Genomic DNA, 23,030 nt, shown 5'->3' on the forward strand with positions numbered 1-23,030 from the left:
ATTTCAGATTCCAGTTTTGGAATTTGTGGAAAGGGATAATTTACAGTAGACACACAAGTTTCTTAAATTTTAGGTCTCCCATTCTCCCTGCCTGCTTCAGCACAGTCTTCTTAACAGATGCCTGAGACTTTGCTTGGGGAACCGTGTCTATGAGAAATGGGAACCGTGTCTATGAGAATAACCTTGCAGGAGTTGTAAGACAAAAGCATATATAACCCTAAAAGAGATGTTGGCTCTTATAAATGCTGTTGATTCTCTCCACAGTCTGACCTCTTCAGATGTTTACAGCCAACACTATTTATTAATGTGGTACATAAACAAGCTATAGGGAACAAATTCTTACTCTCTGTAGACTAGACGTAGCTTGGGATATAGTTTTTGAGCACAGCCTCTCTGTACAGGCATTTTGCCCATATCGGAGCAAAACTGTGTGGTAGACAAGCTGAGCAGGACAAAGACAGACCCTTATGAATGAAAAACGTAATCAAAGGTCTTCCAAGATTTTATCCAACTGTGGGGAAACTCCTCAAGTAGATCTGTTTGTTAGTTGATGTATTTTCTTCTCCTTGGACAGGAATGTTCATAGGATGACACTAGGCTATTGGCCCGGATGCCCTTATAAGTCTAGCCAAGAATTCCACCCATGTTCCCACAAAGTCAGCACCTGTTTTCCCTATCCAGCAGGGACACTGGTGGGATCTCAGGAGTATATTTTCTGTTTCCCATCCAGTCGTCCAGATTCCTCTTAGAGGGCTAGTGCTGCTTGACATGGATAGGAAGTCTGCTCCACAGATGGGGGGAGTAGCCGGGACACAAATCTATCCACTAATAAGTTCTTTTAATGTCATAGACCAGGTTGAGACCTTGCATGTGGGTTGCGCGAGTGAAGTTTCACCATTCTTAATAGTTGGAGCCATTCTCAAGATTCAGAAGGACTCCTCAAAGATATTTTTGGTGACTCCTTTTTGGCCTAAGCAATGGTGATTCTCCCTTCCTTTGGAAATGGCCAGGGGCAATTGCCCCACATTTCCTCACAGATCAGATTTACTCACACAAGACCAAAGGTGTTTGATGCATCCCTATCAAAAGCAATTGAAGCTCATTGTTTGGATGATAGAATTTTAATAACCTTTTAGGACCTTTTTTCCCCTTAGAATATGCTGCAGGTATTAATGTAGTGGGAGAGCCCCCTACTAGAAAATCAAACATCAAGTGTCAAGAAAAGAACCAGCACCCATTCAGGGGTAGTGTTTGTGGTAAATACAACATTTGTGTGAGTTACTATCATATGGGCTGGATCTGGTGGATAGTACACAGTTATGAAAATACCAAAAGATCTAGAATGGCTAGAAAGTGTTCTAATTTTAGGTAGTTGTGTGTCCTTTTAGCAGCTGTGAGTGAGTGGGAGCATGGACCACGACCATGCTGGTCATAGTACTCTGTTATGTCACTTCCTTTTCATGGAGGTAGAAGTTATTGCTTGCATGTCAAGGGAAGGACTGAGGCTCATAAAGAATCTTGTATAACTTACTGCTACTACACCAGATATTCCTTAGCAGTCATGTCTGCATGGTATAACCTATAACTGCAACATTGTGTGCGTCTGTCTGAACATATTTTTTTATATTGACATTCATATGTTGCTAGCCTGTATACATTCATCCAACCAGGAGTTGGTATGTCTTGGTCTTTTTTGTCCTCCTCCTTTTTTTTTTTTAATATGTATTGTACAGTTTTCCTGGTCATAAATCTGAAGTTGGAAGCCAATTTTTGTTTTCTAAAAATGTATGCAGCATCCAGCCATCTCACATTGATGTCATATTGTGGGTACACCCTACCGACCAACCTGACTTTCAATCTGGAAGGCTATTTAAACCTTTGAATATGAGGCAGCAGCATTATTCTTTGCTGGTAAGGTTGTTCACATTAAGGCAAACACTGCTTCATAATATTTTCTAAAGGCTTCACAGTTGTAATGTTCAGCCTCCTGACTTGCTGAACTGAGTTTTAGACTAACTTTCTGTGCAACCAACTTCCATAGGCCCTGAAATTAACAAGACTGGTTCATTGGTATATACTAGGCTAATGGCCGCTGAGGTCTTTTGAGCCTAGAGGTGTTTATGCCTTGGAGGTTATTTTTAAATTGTATATGTAAGTTAGGGCAAGATTTTACAGGTTGCTTCTGTTTTAGACCCGGAGTGTATTTCTGATTTTCCCCATGCACTGGTCCAGTTGTTTTTCTTGAGTAGGGTTATGGAAGAGCTCTGCTTTACATGAATGGGAAACCTGTTCCAGAGAAGAGGAAGTCTTTGACGCATTCCTGTTAGCAAGCAAAGTTTAAACCCCCAGATCGAGGAATTCTGATGCCATTCTTTTTGTGGATATGAGTGTGATCCAAGGGTGCTGTATATGTTGAGCATGGATTGCCTCTCAACAGCCTCTAAAAAAAAAAGAAAGGCTTTGAGGCAATCTGCATAGGAGATGCTCTTTATGCCCTGTATTCTTTTTGTGAGAAACCTGTGTGGATGTTCAGTTATTGCATGTGCCTGATCCAATACATAAAGAATGGGACATTGTACTTATTAATGGGTCTGATGAGGGATGGAATTTTGATTCATTAGGTCCAGTTGTTTTTCAGATGGTGCAATCATCCTGATGGTTAGAAGCCTTTCCACTTTTTTTATTTCTTTTATTTTATATTTGTTGACCTGGATAGTCCAATTGGATATATGTCCATTTTCAGTGGAGGCCTGGGGAGAAAAGCTCCACATACCATAAAAGACGGTACATAAATCACTAAGTGATAACTCGGGCAGATGTGTTTAAAAAAAATAGACACAGAATACAGGCAGATATCAATATACACAATGTGCAGACTTGCATCTGATTGGCAGAGACGTATCAGAAAATGTGAACATAGAATACAATCAGATCTCATAATTCACAATGCTTAGACATTCAAATGCTATGAGACATAGATACTTGGTTAAACAGCAGGTTGGATAGCAAGACATGTATTAGTGAAGTTGTTAGTCAGGTTTAGAACAAGAGCACAGCCAATGAGATGTGAGGTATTTTTTGACTCCCCTTTTAAATAGGGGTAGTGAGATTTCCTTTGTAACGGTAGTAGGGAGTAATTCCAGATTTTACTGGTTGAGTTGGCAACTATAGCATCGCCTGCAGAGTTGTTGGATTTTTGGGTCATTATCATTAGTTTATCAGTTGAGTATAATGGCCTGGGGGCACTATGAGGGGTCAGAATATTTTTGAGGGCAGGGATGTTATCAGGTTGAAGTATTTTATGCACTACTATAAGCTGGTTGAACTGTAGAAGGGTAGGATACTCTAGCCATACCTGTGCTTTGAGATTCTGGCAATGGTGGGTCCTAAAAGCCATGCCAGTTGTGAATCTGGCTATATGATTGTAACCTCCTGATAATTTGTTGAGATCTGTTTTGGATATGTTGGGGAGTACAGGGGAGGCATTCATAAGGGTAGAGAGGAGGTGTGATCTTGCAATAGCTACCGTAGCTAGGGGGGGAGAGGAAAGGTTTGGCTCTGTACAGGGTGCCAAGTTTTTTTGTTGACTGACTTAATAATGTGATTTACATGTTTATCAAATTTAAGGTTGTTGTCTAGTACGCCTAGAAGATTTGTATGGTCATCAAGGGAGATAATGGTGTCATTGTTAGATTTGATGTTGAAGGAAGGAGGAGAAATTCTACAGTTAGGGGAGAAAAGTAGTAGCTTGGTTTTGATAGGATTTAGAAGCAGGCAGTGATTAGCTAGCCATGTTTCTACCGTGCTGAAAGTGGTCTGGGTGAGGGTTAGAAGTTGTGTAGGAGAGGAGGTGGACCATATTAGCATTTGGTCATCTGCATATTGGATGCAAGTGGCTCCTGGGATGGTGGTGTGCAGATCATTGATAGACAGAGAAAAGAAGGGGACCTAGTATGGACCCTTGTGGGACACCTAGGATTAGAGGAAGTTGGGATGACTGCTTGCTGTGCCATAAGACAGCCTGCTGTCTACCGTTTAGGTAGGAGTGAAACCATTGTATTGCGTGTTGGTCTAAACCAATGGTTTGTAAGGTATTGAACAGTAGCTGATGGTTGACCATATTGAAAGCTTTTGAGAGATCGATAGTTTGTTGTTGTTACAATGAAGATTGTTGACATTTAGAGAAAGATAGAAGAGCTGTGGTGGTATTGTGGAATGACCTAAAGCCGTGGTGAGAGTCGGCAAGCTTTCTGTTTTGAATAAGAAGGTGCATGATTTGTTTGTGTATGCATCTTTTCATGATTGTAGCTGGTGGTGAAAGAATGGCTATAGGTTTGAAGTTAGATAATTCTGTGGAATGTCTCCTTTATGGAGAGATGTGAAATTTTCCATATTGCTGGGATGGATCCTTCTGAGATGGGTCTGTTGATCAGAATAGAAATGGGAAGTGCTATGGCATCAGCTGCTTTTTGAAGATATTCAGCTGTGAGGTCGGCAGCTAGTGTAGTAGATTTTTAGCATTTTGAATAAGGTCCAGATCATGTTGGTAGGTACGGTTTGAAAGGTAAAGGTGGGTTGAGTGCTGGGTAGATCAGGGCGAGATGTGCCAGAGCTGGGGTTTGTGTCCAGTGGAGTGAGCTGGGTAGCTAGAGACTGGATAGTTTCAGTAAAGAAGGAGGTGAAGCTGTTTGCAATTTATACAGGGGATTTATCAAAGGCAGCTGATGGGGTAGGAGTGGTGGAACGGCCTGGGTGGAGAAGGATGATTTTTTTTTTTTGGTCTGGAATGATTTTTTGGTCTTGATTCCTTAGCTGCCGGTATCTTACTTGGTCCATAGGGACATTGGTAATATGCCCAGGCATTGTTTTAGTTAAGTTTTGTTTTTCGTTTCTTTAGATAGCCACGGTGCAACTGTGGCCCTCACACTGATGGTACAGGTAGGAGCATGGTGGTTGAGGATAGCCTGAAATCTGGTACTGAAGTACTGCTTCTTGTAATGGGAGTCATTTCAAGACATTCTAATTACATGCTTTAAGTTAATTTTGGAAGTTGTCAAGGTTAAAGTTCCTGACTTATCTTATAGTTTTGTAGGTGGGCTGGTTGGGAATGTCTGCTTTGAGCCTAATAATATAGGTAAGGCATTGATCACTTGGATCATCTGGTAATGTACCTGACTTGTACTTTTGGAGGTGGCTGGTAATAAGTATCCAATCAAGGATACTATCTTTGACTCTATATTTTTGCTAAATCTGGTGGATTTGGCCATGATCAGAGTAAACCAGTGGAGGGAGTTTCAGAGGAACATGTGTTCCAATCAATGTTAAGTCCCCTTTCCTGGGGATGGTTAGAAGCTAGCCAATGTAAGATATTTTCTAGAGTATTATCATTCTTGCCAGGTGGAATACAAATGGAGACAATGTATCTGTATTTATTTTTGTTTGTTAGTTTGGTGATGAGAATTTCTGCATTGCCAAACTGGGGTGGCTGTTGGGTGTCAGTTGTTAGGGTATAGTACAGCTACCCCACCACCTTTCCTGGAGATCTGGTCCAGCGAACAGCTAAGAGTTCATGTAGGCTATGGGTCTTGTTTAGGCTTCTGATGTTGAGATGACAGACCAGAAATGAGTTTGGAAGTCTATCAATCTGGGTAGTACATGTTGGGTTGTTAGATGGTGTGCTTTGGTCTACTGTTGTGGATGGACAGGGTTGGGGTGGATGTCTCAATCATTCGTAAGATTAATTTTTTAAGTTGCTTATGAGTCTAAAAATGTGTTTATGCTTTTTTTCGTAGCTTTTGGTTTTTAAGCTAATGTAGCAGTATTTACTCGGGTGATGGTAACTGGGGGCGAGGAATTAGGAGAGGGGGTGGTTATGTGGTGGATAAACTTAAATGCTGGGTTAGTGTCTGTGAGTTTGGGTATTGGATTTCAAGATGCTGAACACATTCACAGTAGCATAGGTGACCAGGAATGAATAGCAGGGGTACTAAGGGTAGCAGCAGTAGTGTTTAGCTGTAGCCATAGTACATTACTAGGGTAGGGTCTGTATTGAGTGTATGTGGTGGATAAAAGATTAGAGAGAATAGAATAGCTATGGGTTGGTTAATATGGCTAGTGGGGTGGATAGAGTGTATTATTGTGCTAGGAGTTTGCTGGGTTCTAGGAGCATATGTAGTTTGTTAGCTAATTAAGGGGGCATGCCAGTAATACTATAAACTTAGTACTACCAGGGGTGGGTGGGATATGGGGGCAGGGTGGGGTGTGGAGTGGGCGAAGCTGGGCTAAACCAGTAAAGCAGATGCCTAGAGGCAGCATATTCAGGTATGAGTTACAAGCATGCATTTTTTATATGCCCAATACTCTGTTCTTAGGCCCTACTGTTAAAAAAAAATACATTCCCTGCCTGCTTCTCAATTTACAATGCAGAGTGTCTGTTTTCCAATTCCCTTTTGTAGCGCACTTGTTTCACTTAGTTTATTGAGCAATGCACTGTTTGGAGGTGCAGAGCACACTACGCTCATCTGATTGCATAGTAGAAAGCACTCTGTTTTTACTTTAATTGAGGAAGAAAGAAGGCTACAAGAAAGTCTAACCCTTCCAACCTAGTGCTTATCAGCATAAACAGATTACAAGCTGGAGTTGTGGGGACATTCACCAGTGCTTTTTTGGACCCAGTTTGTTAGGTTTACATCTATTTTAGTGGATATTGACCTTATTAAAAGTTCCATGGTGGGGGAATGTCTTCTGTACTTGTTCCCGGAATGACCCTGTAGGCTTTTTAACAAGCCTTTCAGGGGGAGGTGAGGTAGGAACACCTAGAGGGGATATGATTATTAGTACTATACCAAGAACAGAGGTAATGCATTAATTCAGTATACATGTTTTATCAAAGAAGTCCACGTGCACCTTTCAGTATTGACAAACAGAAGCACTCTTTCCTCTATATCTGCCTTAAGGGCTCTGTTAATATTCATTATTTCTGTCCCTTATCAATGCTACATTACCCAGGACAGACCACTAAGTCAATGCAAACGACAATAAATTGATACAATATCAACAGCAGTTGTCCTTTTCCTTAAGATAACTATCAATTGATTCTAACTTTCTAGAAAGGTGCCACTGACCAGTCTCCAGCTTGCTTCCCTTTGGTAAAGTTTTTGAAATATATGATGGAGTTGCTTGGTCTCCAGTATTCAACCCAGTTGAGGTTTATTAAGAAACAACAGTGTTTTTAAAAGGTGTTTGTGACCTCCCCCTTGGTGAAGGATCAATTTTATTTTTCCATCCTTGCGTGACTTGATTTCCGTGTGTGACATTGACTATTGTACTTTTATTGGCTTGTTTTAATAATTACTGTAGGCTTATTTCCACAGTTTTCAAGTGGTTCCTTGATTGTTAAAGCACTATTGTAATCAGAAAATCTGAAGTGGCTATGCACCGTGGAACAGCTTACACATTTGACCAACTGAGTTCCCTTGACTACGCCAGCTTGTCCACAAAACCTAACTGTGCCCATTTTGCATTCAAATATATGCCTACAAATCAGAAACTGAACTATATTTGTAGTTTAACATGTGGTGTCACTCTGTTTCTCTCCAAGGATGCTGTACCTGAAACTCCAGTGATGTGTCACAAGTATATGTTTACCAGTGTGAAGTCCCACCTCCTGTTGCTTTTTCTTGTAATGGTATGTGCTCTTTCCATGACCAGAAAAAAAAATGTACAGCATTGAAAATTACCTGGTGCTAGATGAAAGAAAAAAAGTTTCTTCTTTCAAGTATTGACCCAAATATAATCTCAGTTTTATGTAATGTGTGTTTTTATATCCACTGTAATTTTTACAGATAATCATCTGTATTCACTTTTTTGAAGAACTTTTTCATCCAAAAGAAATGTCTTCCCAAGACGTTTTTTTCCTAAGCCTCTAATTCCATGATTTGTAGTTGATGCCTGTAGTGTGTTTCATAGCTCCCATAGTTGAACTGCTGGTTCTCCAGATTACCTTCAGGTGTGTGTGTGTGTGTGTATTTATAATAATTTAATAGTGACGTTTATATCATATGAAATGTCATGGAATAGGAAGGAAGGTGGCGTCCACATGCTGAGATGGTATGTAGGTAACCTCTGTGAAAACGCAGTACGATGTATAGGGTTCAGTTAATGAGTGTTTGAAAGATGTGAATGTATTCAAATGTTTGCAGAATGTGCTTAAAGCAATGGAATGTGACACTAGCATGGTAGGAGTTCTGCGTAAGCAGTTTGTGTGAGAAGAAAAATGTTGGACACACTTCGTTGTGACAAAGGTAGACCTAGATGTAAGCATTTGTTTGAGGAGTACTGTGCTTGTTATCTCAAGAATGGTAGTCTGTGAATAACAGAGATGCCATCTAAAAGCTGACATGATATGATGGGCATGTACATTGAATCCAGTAACCAGTGTTGTATATGTTCCATGCTATCAAGGAGTGTTTGCTAAAGTTATGAAAATGACATTTTCTATAGTTATAGAGTGCAAGTGTCATGTAGGGTGTGGCTTATGGAGACTGTGAAAGTTAACTCCAACTTGACAACTCATTGACGCTAGTATAAAGGACTTGGATAGAAGTATTGTTTGGTACAGCAATTATGAATATTAGAAATAACTTTTACAATATTTATGCTGTTAAAAATATATGTAATCTATTGGTGAACAAGTGCTGCCATTTAATACACAGCATTATCACTTACATTGCCATTGACACTTGCCATCTCACATGCACTGTTTTGCTATATTGACATTTTGTGAAAATACCGAATATGTACTCCTTGCAAAAATATTAGAAAATAGTAGTGTATTGCAAGTGTTGAAATGCATCACTGGGAAGTACTTGGACAAACAATTTGGTCAGTCCTCTTGGTTCTACCTTTATACGGTTACAGAAATAAAACTACTACTAAGTTTTTTGGCCAAGTGACGTAACCATTTTTCCTTCATAAGTTAGGAGCATTAATTACCTTGTATGTGTGGGATGCTGATACCAGAATATAGCCATTCATTTAATGATTAACTTAAATATAACTTGCACAATTTGAGATGCTACAGATCCTATGAGGTTTGATCTTAACAGAGGCTGTATTGAGCACCTCCTCAGGAAGCACATTGATTAATATTTAAACAAGTAAGTGGATTGATTGGCTTCCTGCTGCTCAGAAATGAATGAGTTAATACATTTGTTCTGTTTTAGTACTACTGGTGTATTGTGTCATTAAGCATTTAAAGGTGCCACATCTCTGCATTTGCTAGCAGTGCCAATCCCAATTGAACAGATGCAACACAGTGTTGACTGGACTTGGCTAAACAGTCTTGACACCCCCACACACACGTATGCCATGCATCCTCGTACTTAAGAAGATTCAAGATTCACTTTAATGCTTTGCTCACAGCCACTATGAGCAAAAGATTTAATGTGCACCTGTGTCGGTGGTACACCTGAACATTTTATTGATATTGGTTCATTACAGCTATTTGCCGTGTGCTGATCAAAAAGCATAGTCTCTCTCTTATGACAGAGCAGCCAATTCAAGCTCTGCTTTTTGAATAATATTTTTGATTGCTTCTGCACTTTTTTTCTTCTCTAGTCCAAATTATAAATCTGACAGTGCGGCAATATTTTTACCAGACAGAAGAGCACATGCAGCTAAAAGTTGCATACCACTGTGGTTGTCTAGCTTTTTTTTTTTTTTTTTCCCCCACTTGCAGCAAACCATCTCAATTTTGTTATGTATTCTAAACATCATTTCAGACTGTTCATGAATGATTTTGCATGGAGGCCTGCAGCATGCAGAGAAGGATTGCTAGTAATTTTATTTATTTTTTTTTTTTTTTGCAGGTCTTTTCCAAAATGATGATTATGATGACAAAGATGCAGAAAGCTCTGATGATGATGATAATAGTGATTATGGCAGCCATGATAAACCAGGAACATCGTTGCCAAGACTAATACAAAATGGAAATGTGCCTTTTCCAGATATTTTCCAGACAAACCAGCTTCTCTTTTATGAGAGGTTCAAGGCGTACCAAGATTACATTCTGGGTAAGAAAACATTTTGTCTTCCGTATTGTAAATGCCATACACTTCTGTGTTTGAGGTATTTGCTACTAGAAGGTACATAAATCCATACATTCTGGGCTATAGCAGATGAATAAAAATTGTTGCACTGCTTCATAGCAAATGACATGGGCTTGACTTGGACCACAAGCAGTTGGTAGTTCTTTATGAATCTGCTTCTACATTTAAAATCCTATGTGACTCTAATATAGGATGACAAGAGTGCATTAAGGACTAAGGAGTTTGGCCAAAGTATTGGATTTGATTGGGTTTGTTACAAGATGCTTGGACCTTATACATTTTTTTTTATTTATAAGGAGAACAATTTGTTTGGTGTTGTCATTTATGGGGGGGGCAATTTGCAAAAGAAGTTTTGCCAGTTGTGCTGGGGGGGCAGTATATGTAGAAATATTATACAACTGGAATACAGAAATTAGTATTAGTTGACGTGAAAATCGAACAAGTTTTAGAATCTGCAAACATTTGCTCAACATGCCACTGTTAAGTCAGCATAATGTAGGAGAATGAATTTATCAAAGCCAGTTTCACTGTGTTGCACGTATAATTTAGAGTGGCAGTGCTGGAGTACCCAACAGTTCTGCTCTAAGCCAAGTTAGCCATATTAAAAGTAAAGAGTGGTGTGTAACTGTTGATGCATGGTGCCTGCATCATGACTGCGGTGGGCTTGGAGTGGTGCTTGCTATTTTAATCTAGTCAGTGGCATTGAAGAATGAGGATAACTTGATACTATGCATTTCATTTGAAATGCTGAATGGCAAAATACACACACATGTGTCTCTCTACAAATATATTGTAAAGTGTGTGTGTGTGTGTGTGTGTGTGTGTGTAAGAGAGATTCACTTTATATCATCAAAATACTGAAATCGAAATTCAGTACGTCGAGGCTATAAAGTGGAAACCTGAAAAGAACAAAAGCAGAAGCACGAAATTCAAAATCTCGCATACCGGAGATTTTGAATTACCGCTTCTGGTGTACACAAACATGCACCTTCCTCCCCGCACACAAACACAAGCTCTGTCTTACATAAAAGCAGGGGGGCAAGCCCACCTGCACCCCACACCCCCGCTACTTAAATATTCTAACTCAGAGGTCGCACTACATACAAAAACGCCACAAGCTACATTCTCCTTGCATACACACACCACAGCCCCTACCCAAAACCCTTAACACATAAACACTTACCTGAATACATAACCACAGCGAAACACCAGAAGCGTGTGGTGTGTACTTGTGCTGGAATTATATATATATATATATATATATATATAGTGCACATTTCATGCATATATTAAGGTGTGTATAAAGATCATTTAACCCAATATAGTCTATTCCAAAATGCTATCCTCCAAGTCTGTCTGTGTATTTAGTTAAGAAGATAATGTGGGTCTAATGTACTTCCTACCTTTAATGTCTGCTGTTTTTAAATTTGAACATTAGAAGTTTGTGTAATGCTTTTTTAATTGAATTTCATGTAGTCTATATTATGAAATTGTATGAACGGGCAATTAAAGGTGTTCATTTGCAATGTTTTACAGGTGACTGCAAAACCTCAGAAGTAAGAGAATTCATTGCAGAGTACTTGGAGAATGTACTTGAGCCTAATGGCTGGCAAGCGATCTGGCGCACTGATGTCTTTGAGGTGCTAGTTGAGGTATTTTCATTTTTTATTTTTAAAAATTTCTTGCTGTTCATTTTCACTAATTTTCCCAACACACAGTTGAACTGCATGGTTGCATTGTAGGCTAACATGTCTGTCTGGTTTACTGCATTTAGCAAAATGACTGCATTTGGCAAAATGACTGAATTAAGCCTTGATTTTCCTTTAGCATTTAAAATGCATGTGAGGCAGGTGTATGCTAGTTGATGCTAATTATGTTCTTTTGAGTAGTACTAGTGAACTCGTAGTTGGGATTTAAGAATGTATTGAGGTGAGTTGTTTATTCTGAGTTACTCAACATTAAGTGCAATGCTATCTGTATTTAATCTGTTTAAAGTATTGTTGTTTGTGATATAATTCAGCTAAGAAGTTATCCGAAGTGGACGCTTATTTATTGGGTCTTGTATTGTTTTCTCTCTAATATTATTTTAGCACCTCCTGCTCTGAAGCTTTTATGTCGATGGTGGGGACTGTGGGTGCTCTAATTGCATGCCATTACATGCCTTAATGTGAGTCACAAGCTGTACTAGTGAGCCTGCCTGTTCTTTTCCACCTTTCACCATGTTGAATTTCATTCTCGACTGCAGTGCAGGAACATTTAACTGAAAGTGCAAAGTGTCCCTTTGTCTAACAAATAATGAAGGAGGAGGTATTGGCTTGTTGCCTTATCTAGGAGGGGCTCTCAAAATGAATAACTGATAATTGCCAGTTAAAGTTGGTCACCTGCAGATATCTGATGAAGGAACTCCTGAGCATCATATTCAGGGTAGCTGAAGGTTCATTGCACAGTGGTCAGTGAGTTCCAACCTTCTCTCTAGTCTCTGCTGGAGCATTATAGGAATGCCAGAGAAACGTGAGAGGGCATTGTTTAGGCCGGGTCTATATTAGAATGCCGAAACCTCACTTGCGTGAATCCCAAAAGGCCGACACATACACAGCGAGCCACAAGAACACCGAACGTCCTTCAGTGCGAAATTCAAAATATCAAATTGCCATAGTTGGCCAACCACACCGCCCACTATGTACTGCCTACCCAAACAAATATGAATGTATTGTATATGCATTTACTTAACCCACACCCTAACCCTAAGGTCCGTAACTATTGCACATTTACGTTGGGGAGCTATACCGGATAAGGGACTCACCTACTGACGTTTTACTTCACCTAAACATGGTGTGGACAACTATGGCGATTCAGTATTTTGAATTTCTCACTTAAGGACGTTCGGTGTTCATGTGGTTCGCTGTTTGTGTCGCCCTTTTGGGGTTCGTGTAAGTGAGGTTTCGTCAGTCTAATATAGACCCATTTAGGCCTTCCTAGAGGAATGTCCTATCCTGAGACAGCCCTCTGGTGCCTATTTATTGGTAGCTTGCACTTGATTAGAAAGTATATTTAAGCAGTTACACAACTAGTATAGATGAAAAGGAGCTTGGATGAGGTGCCCCTATAGTTCTGTTCCTGATGTGAAAGGCAGCCTGGGGTGTAGCTGTTGTATATCCATTTGTTACAGCTGAGTATGCTGGTGACTGGCCTGATTTTGTGCAAGTTGCTTTGCCTTATCTTGGCTGTAAGCAAAGTGTGTGTCCTGTCCTATGTGATTCAGTCTGCGTGAAATAGTTTCTGATGGCCCAGGTTTGGAGGGGGGGGGGTGAATCCAATAAACACACCTTTTCCAAGTGGACTGATAAACTAGATTCTGTCTGGCCATCAGACAGCTTACTCTGCATTGCAAAAAAAGGCTGCTGCTAAGGCTACTCCATAAAGATTTGGCAGTATCTACTGTAGACATTTGTTCTATTGTTACTTGGTTATGTGCCTTCATAAAGCACTATTTCTTTGGCAGTGACTTTGAGTGCCCTTTATCACTTCTGTGTTACAGGTATTTGCATTCTGAGGTTTTACCTTTTGGGCTGTTTTCTGGTTTGACCTCCTGGGAGGTTTACTTTACTGTTTGGGCATTTTCCCAATAGCCTACTTATTGGGAGAACCCACATATGTTTGTAATATGCAATATCTGGAGCCTCTTTAGTACATGACATATTTCTACTGCCAAACCCTTATGCCTATATGGCCTTGCCATCTAGTGGCTGCTTTTTTAAGGTTCCTCCAACTTGACAAAGTATTTATTTGCACCATTGGCAGGCAGAACATGGTCAACTGGGAGCTTTCTAACACTTGCGGCTTTTTCTGTATGAATTCTTGATTGCGTGAAGGCTGGTGTAGTGTCAAGACCTTCGCTATAGAAAGGAAAGGAAGAACGTGTCCTATTGTTGTAGTGCATATGGGAAAGGCTTTGTTGCTGTTGTGCAATTGGTACGTGGGGTAGAAAATCTAGTAAGGTAGAGAAAGATCTTGGAAATCTGTGTTGTGATTTCTGGTTAATGGAGGAGGAAGCAGTGGGCAGAAACCAGGACTGTGCAGTATATACACATTGATATGATAGAATTGTCTGATATAGTCTGCCCAATTCGGACACTAGTGACCGATATACTTTTGGAGGGGGAAGTGTGATCTGTAAGCTTTAGTTCTCTTGTTTTGGTATCAGAACTGGTGGCAGGAAGTGCTTTTAACTGAAACACTGTACATAAGTTAAACTAAAGTATATCATAAAATGACTGAAATTTTCAGAATGGAAATCTAAACAATTTAATTGTACATATCTTGTTTAAAATGATAACTTTGTCTTTATAGTATGTAGGCACAAATTTAAACCGTGTCCACAAGTAGCTATTTATATACAATAACTTTATTTTACCTCTGTTACTTCAAAACCCAAATGACTTGCTACTCTCAGAAGAAACAAAAATGCAGGCTGATCATCAAAGCACAATATGCAACTATTTGTCTTGCACATACTTTGGGAACTTTATTGGGAAAGGCCAGAAAATATGCTACCAAGTACCTAGAGCATGCAATCCATTCCCAACGTGGTGGCTATACCTTAAAGAACAAACTTCTCGATCTTTGTGGAATATAGAGCTGTGAAGAATGAGTAAGGACTGAATGACTGCATGCTTGTTGACACTTTTTTTTTTTTTTTTTTAATTTGGTTTTGGGAGAATAAAGATAATGCCTCCTTCATGGAAATACTGTCCAGTCAGTGACTGGGTGAGGGAAGCCACTCACTGACTGCATCGCACCCCTCTTGATAAAATGTCTTAGATACTTTGAAGAGTATTTGGACTGTGTATTGTGATCCTCTTCCACTCATTCCCAGAGACTCCTTTCATGAGTTCTGAGTAGAGGAAGAGTCCTTGATGATCCTCCTTCTGGATCCTGTCCTTTTTAATCATGTGATTATTTTTTCAGCTGTTGAAGGGTATTTACCACGCATCACAGAACAGACTTCTATGTGATTTCTGTAATCCAGCATAGATCCCAGAGACAATAACTTCGTGCTACCGTTTAGTACCAGAAAAGGGGACCGTGGTTTTGGATAGCTAAGAGTTATCCTGAATTACTTGTTTTGGCTCCAGTCTTTACTCTACTCTAAAGATAGAGGCACTAGAGTGGCTGCCAGCCCCATCAGGTTATGGGGTCAAAGAGGTGGTCGAGTCTCTTACTGTTGCTGATATGGTAGGCTTCTTTATAGTTTATTTTACAGATTCTGTTCTGTTAAGTCTAGCACATGCAGCCTGGGCAATATACCTGTGGCCTAGTATCTGGTTCTGTACTCATTTCATCTTTGAGTACCTTTAAGAAACTAATATGTTCTTGACATGGTCTTGAATGGGCATACGTCTGAGCTTTAATTCCTGCCGTTGCCAGAAAAATGATATCTTGCCTCTGCAGAGCTCTTGGGAGGCCCAAGTTGTATTTCTCAACTTGCAGAGATTTTTCTCCCCCTTTTGAAATGAAGCCAGGGTTTTTGGTCCCAACAGGATGGGGGACTTTTGTCCAACCTGGAGCTTAGTGAGCCCAAATAACATATTATGGGGTCTTTGTTTAGAGGTAGTTACTGTCCAGGAAGCAATGTCCCTACTATTGCTGACATCTGGGATGTTTGAATGTGAACCATTTTCTTTGCACAAGCCTTCAGTCTGCACAGGGCACTCATTCTATGAGGACATTTGTTTTGTCTTCTGTACTTTTGTTAATCTTGGTGTCGGAGGCCTTGCAGAAGAAAGACTTCAATATTTCCTGTGCCTGGTTGACTGGATCTAGGTGGATGCCTCAAGGATACTTCCTGGTAGCTTTTGCATTCTTAACTTGAGTGTTTTTATTGCAGACCCACGAGTCTTTGTAAAGTGAATAAAATAAAGCAAGTAAAATCCTCTTTGAGCGACAATTATCATGATAGAGTTTGGCACTCTACAGTGGTTAGACTGTTTTTCTACCCGAATAACCAGTAGTTTCCTTGGCAATGTTGCAGTTTTAAAGTCCTGGTCCTCCTTTGCTTGCTGGACCTTGTTGCGTAGTTGTAATAATCAGTCTTTGCTCGTCTGAGGATTCAGAGGTTCCTGTAACCTGTGAGGTGTTCCTGGCTGGAGAGTTGCCAGTTTCTCATGGGTCTATCTTTAGTGTCTGACACTTGTTGCTGGGTTTTGGAGTGGTGCATGACCTACTTTATCTTTGGGTAATATTTTGATCTCTGCTCGTTAGTGGAGTGGGACTTTGGCTTCCATTGTTTGGGAGGGGTGGACTTTCCATAAGAGGGTTCTCTACTTTAACATCCACAGTGTACATTGGTGCTATTGGCATCAGGTAGTCAAGATGGTCAGTCATGCCTGTAGCTCTAGTGGTGTATGCTGCCTTGTCTCGTTCAAACCAACAATGCTTGAAAGTCAGGCCTGCCTTAGTGTTTGTCATGCTGCAATTTAACATCAGTATTAAAGCTGTGGTGTTCAATGTTGTACTTCAGCTTATTAAATGTGTGAGAGTGCCTTTAGCTGAATTTGAAATGTAAAAAGCTGCTTTCATTTTTCAGCTGAAAATATTTTTTTTCACATTTTTAATGTTCTTTCTACATACTCTCAAAGCATTATACTTGGACTGTTATTCCAGGTGTTAGGCCACCTTTGGCAAATTAGTGATGAAGGACTTCGCTTGCTAAACCTTACCTCCAGCCTTCCTCTGGCTGTGATCTCCAAAGCAAGTTTAAAATTTAATAATGCTTGTGATTCTTCCCACAGTTATTCCCTGCTGAATCCTTTAAAGCTTGGTGTAATGGATGTTTACTCACTGTTTGTCTGTAAGTAGGCCTTCTGTAGTATGTACTTAATCCCACCAAATCTGCACTGATTGCCTTTGGTCGACCAGCATCACATATAGCAGTAAAGCGCTGTACTTTGTCTTGAGACTGCATTGCTTGCATAACCACACTAGCAGTGTGATAACTGTAGTAGTGTAGGATGGATGTATGAAGATGATACTGTGTGTCATAGTTGAAAAGGATCAGGAAACTAGCCCACCAACACAATAAAAGATTCTAGACCAAATAACAAGTAGATGAGATTTGAAAAGAAAAAAAGAATGCAGGCTTGCTGTGTACAGAGAGTTGAGGAGGCCCAGTGTCAGTCTGGAGTGGCTCTTGAGATAAGTAAGTAGGGAGAAATTTTGATACATTTCAGATAGGAATAGAAAGACAAACTCCAGCAGGTTGATCTATGATTCGGGGGGGGGGGGGAGATGGCAAGGACACACCAGTGAAATAAGTAATGACTCATTGGCAATCACTAAAAAGAATACAATACCAGGCTGGGTGGGGAAGTTGATGGGGAGGATTAATAGATGGACAGGGTATAGGGGAAAAGGTGGGGAACTGACAAGATTACATGAGGATGTAGCAGATAATTCAGACAGGATGCCACTTACCGTACTCAGAACTTGCAAGCACTAAATCAGAACTGCTGAAAGCGATCTTTAAACAGTCTGATTTTCCCAAGCAGATATGAAATAATTGGTAAAACCGCCTTCTATTCTCCACGTACAATATTATAACGAGACTGGTATAGGCAGCTACAGCTCAAGTTTTGCTGTTACTGTCATGGGGAAGGTGATGGTAAAAGATCCCATGGCTAAAAATTAGAAACCACTTCAGGTCTCAAACCAGCATAACTTCACTGCCAAATAAGATTTTGCCATTTGATTATTATGCTGTTCTTTATCTGGATAACAGCATTAGAAGATTGAGTACAGAGGATGTGATCCATTGAGATTTAGTTAAGGCTTTTGACATGGTGTTGCAACAAAGGGCATTTTATCATTCTGAAAAGGCTTGATTAGGGCGTAAACTTGGATGAGCTATTGGAGAGAGAGAGAACTGTTGAGCTTAATGGTGGGATGGGCAGGTTAACATGATGTTATAACCAGTGGAGTACTATAGTCGCCAGTATCGCCAGTACAGAGTTCTTGGGCAGTGTGTTTGTTTGTACACACAAGCTCGCGCGATGTGTAATCCTAAACCTACTAATGAAGTCACCACAGCCAGGTTAAAAGTAAAAACTAATTTAATAAAAGGCTTCCAATAAAGATATATGAATAAGCACTTTTGGGTTAAAACTCACCCTTCAGATCTATCTGACATCAAACACAAATCCTATTTAAACAGTTCATTAAAACATCATCCTTATATCAGAATATTTCATTTTCAGTGCCAAACCACATTAACTGTTCGGTGAAAATTCAAAAGATAATAACCAGTCGGTATAATAAATATATTTCACATAATCTAATCCCATTGGATGCTATAAATATCTTGGTCTTCATATCGCCACTTGAGACCAATTAAATCATTTATTCTCCTCAAGAAAGCATCTTGGATTAACATCAGACTCAACAAATCTGAAGTCCCAATCGCCATGGCAAATAACTCCTTCCTGCACTTGAACCTCCTCATTGAACCTCTGTCATTCTGCAATATGAATTTCCCATTGATTATGAACGCCCTTGCTAGGTGTGATGCCCGTGCCCTGGCCCAACAATTGAGGAGCCTCAATCCTCACCACTAACCTCAGTGAGGGGCACCCTTATAGGGAAAGGATGATAAATACACACACACTAAGGTAGAATTTCCCTTAAGAGCACACACGGATCACAGTCAGTCTGGGGCTGGTTTCTCCCTTTCTCTCTAGGTCCCCAATCAAGACTCCTCACTGGCGCAGCTATAGGGTCCAGATCTCCACCTAATGGGGAAGCTAAAACCTCCAGCACCTCCTCTATCCAACCAGTGCTTCATGTCCCTGCTGAAGTAGCTGATTACACACACACTTTGTTTTTTATATACAGCCACACACACTTGTTTTTTATATACAGCCACACAGACACTCCTGGGGAAGGCTGGCACATGTTCTCCAGCTGTGCCCCTTTTACCCAAACTATACGGTAGTACCAGCTGCCACCACCCACTAATATCAGCTACTCCAAAGGCCCTTCTGAAAGGGTGTCCAACTATTACTGTGCAATATTATCCAAATGGCAAGTGTGACTGAACAGTCGTGGCTTATTAGAGTGACTTTATACAGGATCACTATATACATGCAATGTACTGCAGAGCTTAAATTAACTCTACATAAAACCGCCACAGTTGAAAGGTTTAAAAATATTTAATAATAAATAATAAAAACACAAGACAATACTTCGTATTACACCATGCTAGCCAAGAGTTCAGAGATCACAGAGAAATATTTTAAATAATACCGTAGAAAAGTTCTTGCATCGCAGAAAAACAAACTAGTATAATCTTCCTATTTCCTAGCTATATCTAAGAGAAAACACAATTCTAAATAACTTGCATATAGAAACAGGCAGTGCTGAGTTGGATGTTCCCGAGACAAAATGCTCTGAGCTCTCTGATTCTCTTTAAATTGATAACACAAAGCTGCTTTACATAACATCATTCTTCATACTTCTCTGGTGTTCCCAAGCTAACAAACTATGTTTACTTTCTTTGCACCTGGTCAGAAACCAGAGCAATAAATGACATTTCTACATGCAAATTCTGACCATTAACTCTGGTCTCAAAATAATATGGCTGGCTTTAACCATGTTAGGGGATTGTGATCTGTCACTATAGTGTATTTTCTTCCACACAGATAATGCTGACATTGCTGCAGTGCCCACACTATGGCTAGACATTCCTTTTCCACAGCTGCATAGCATTCCTCCCTGGGTTGGAGCCTACGACTGAGATGAATCACTGGGTGCTCTTCTCCCTCTGAAGAAATCTGGCTAAATACATCCCCCACCCCATGGTTTGAAGCATCCACCTGCACAACAAATTCTTTGCTGTAATCTGGACTGGCTAACACAGGGGGTCCTCCCAAAGCTTCTTTAAGCTTCTGGAATGCCTGCTTACATGCTGTGGTCCACATTACCTTATCTGGCCTGTTCTTCCTTGTCAGGTCTGTGAGGGTAGCAGCTATGGTACTATAAATGGGGACGAACTTTCTGTAGTACCCTGCTTGTCCCGAAGAATGCCCCTCACCTGCTTTTGGTAACGGGTGCAGGCCATGCCTGAATGGCTTCCACTTTGGCAGGTCTTGGCCTGATGTTGCCACTCCCCACTCTGTCCCAGGTAGGAGACCTCTGCCATACTCGCCTGACTTTTGCATGGCTTAATGGTCAACCCGCCCCTCTGTAGTCTGCCCAGCAACCCCATGACATGTTGAAGGTACTCTTGCCAGGAATGGCTGTAGATGGCAATATCTAGGTAAGCGAGGGCAAACCCTCCTGCTAGGATATGATCTACCAGCCTCTGGAAAGTTGCTGGGACATTCTTCATCCCAAAGGGCATTTTAGTGAACTCGTACAAGCCAAAGGCACCTGCCAGCAAACCTTGGTAAGATCAATGGTTGTAAGATACTTAGCCCCACCCAGGTGCTCTAGGGCATCTGTCCTAGGCATACGATAAGCATCCGACTCTGTGTGACTATTTAATTTCTTGTGGTCCACACACAACCTGGGGCTTCCATCTTTCTTGGGCACCAGCACCACTGGGGAGGCCCAGGGACTATTGGACTCTTGAATTACTCCTAGTTCCAACATCTCCTATATCTCCTCCCTCAAGTCTGACTCTCTCGGGCACCCTAGAAGGGACCTGCCTAATGGGCCTTTGGGGTACTGTATCCACCTGGTGCTGCACAAGGTGGGTGCACCCTGGTTTCCCATTGAACATTTCCCCAAACTCCTGTAACTGCTCAGATTTCTCGAACCTGGGTAAAAGATGGCTGCTGGGACATGCCCCTTCCAGAGGTGTCAGTCCAAGCCTCAGTGAGGATATCGGTTACCAGATCTCCCTCGGACTCCAGTAAGGGACTGTAAATACTCAACAAGGGCCCTCCCCATCATGGTATGGTTTCATCATGTTAACATGGTACAGTTTGTGCCCCTGCCTCATGCCTAGCAGTTACACCATGTAGTTAACATCACTTTGCCTTTCTTACCACCTTGTAGAGTCCCTCCCAAGCTGCTTGCAGCTTGTCATCATTACTGTCAGACATGACAAGCTGCTTGCAGCTTATGTCTGACAGTAATGAGAACCATTACCTGCTGCCCCACAGCATACTCTCTAGCTTGAGCATTCTTGTTATACCACACCTTTTACTGTTGAGCTTCTACCAGGTTCTCCTGGGCCAAGCCCATGAGTTCTCTGAGCCTTGTCCTGAGGTTTAGGACCTGCCACAATAGACTCCTTGTGAGGTTCACACGCCTTCCCACTCATCTTGAATTAAATCTAGAGGTCCCCTCATCCTGTGCCCATACAGCAGCCCGAAGGGTGAAAAACCTGTGGATTCCTGGGGAATCTCTCTAAGCAAATGGATGGGGCAAATACTTGTCCCACTTCCTCTTAAAACTGGTCTGCAAATGCCCGTAGCATGGACTTGGAGTTTAACCTCTCAACAAGACCATTAATCTGAGGATGGTAGGGGGTGGTTTTCCTGTGCTTCACCCCACAGTACTTCCACAGACAAGCCAACAGGTCTGGCATGAAATTGGCACCTCTGTCAAGTCAGTATTTCTTTTGGGAATCCTACCCTGCTGAAAATCTCTAACAAAGCATCTGCCACCTTTTCTGCCTCAGTGGGGACAAAGCCACTGCCTCGGGGTATCGTCTAGCATAATCCACTACCACTAGGATATACATTTTTCCCTGTGGAACTTTGCGTACTCGGAGGCCCCACAATATCCATAGCTACCCCCTGAAATGGCTCTTCAATCACAGGCAACGGCATCAAAGTAGCTCTCACCTTGTCTCTGGCCTTGCCTACCTTTTGGCACTGCTCACAGCTCCTGCAGTACCCTGTTACATCTCTGGAAATTCCAGGCCAATAGAAGTTCTGCATAATACGTCTCTTGCATATGTAAAGTTTTTATGCCCATATGCAATGCAAAGGGAATATCATGGGCTATGGCTAGAAGCGCCAGACTGTAGGCTCTAGGCACTACCAACTGCTGTACTCTCACCTTCTAGCCCTCCCTCAGGGGTTGACTCTCTATACAGTAACCCTTTGTCCCAGTATACAGATTCCCCCTTCCCTTGAGAATTGGGTGCCTCACTAGCTACCTGCCTCAGGCCTTGCAATGTAGGGTCTGAGAGCTGAGCCCGTCTCACCTCTTTGTAACCCTTCCCAGCTCTCCTTCCACAAAAAGTCTGGTATCCTCTGACAGCGGTGCCTCACTGTCAGCCTGGGTACTACTCGCCTCTACCTTTGCAGCTGTGGCGCACCTTCAGTTTCACTGCTGCAGAGTAGCTCCCTCCCTGCAGTAACCACCTTACCAGTCCTGGCTGCTGGTATGCAGTCTTGTCTCCCCCAGGCTACCAGACCTACATGCTTGTGTCTTAGCCTGATTGCGTGTAACTGCAGAAGCACATGGTACTGCCTCATCCAAATCCTTCCCTATCAGGACATCTGCAGGATGGTAGTTCGGTACCCTGGTGTCTCAAGGCAACCTACTATTGCCATTTTGTCTTTCCTACTTACTGGCTCTCCCCTTTTGTTCCCCACCTTGCCTCTGTGGACATCTGTATGCCGCATGGCCCCACTGGTTGCATTCAAAACATATAACCCTAGGTCCTGGACATATACCTGGACTAGTGGCTTCCCCTGCTACTGGCAGATTCTGTTGAGCCAGTCTGTGCTTTCCACCATGGGTTCCTTTAGACCCATGAGCAGTACTGGGGGTCCCTTTACTGTGCAGGGATGCCCTGCTTGCTAGGTATAGGTCTCCCTTCTTCCCCAACCCATCTGAAGTTGCACATTGTCTATCAGCTAACCAGATCCTGATGTCCTCGGGCAAAGTGCTAAGGGCTTGTTCCCTCAC

At 41.4% G+C, this 23,030-nt stretch overlaps 1 protein-coding gene across 1 annotated transcript in view; it reads left to right on the plus strand.

Moving 5' to 3' along the window:
• SHCBP1 (SHC binding and spindle associated 1) overlaps window positions 1-23,030 on the plus strand; it is a 499,020-nt gene that overhangs the window by 15,551 nt on the left and 460,439 nt on the right. The window contains exons 2-3 of the mRNA XM_044081658.1: window positions 9,870-10,073; window positions 11,646-11,761. Of these exons, the coding sequence (XP_043937593.1) occupies window positions 9,870-10,073; window positions 11,646-11,761 (320 nt within the window). The remainder of the gene's footprint in view (window positions 1-9,869; window positions 10,074-11,645; window positions 11,762-23,030) is intronic.

The sequence above is a fragment of the Protopterus annectens genome, chromosome 8.part1 (assembly GCF_019279795.1).
Source record: "Protopterus annectens isolate FY-2018-M chromosome 8.part1, PAN1.0, whole genome shotgun sequence".
Lineage (NCBI taxonomy): Eukaryota > Metazoa > Chordata > Ceratodontiformes > Protopteridae > Protopterus > Protopterus annectens.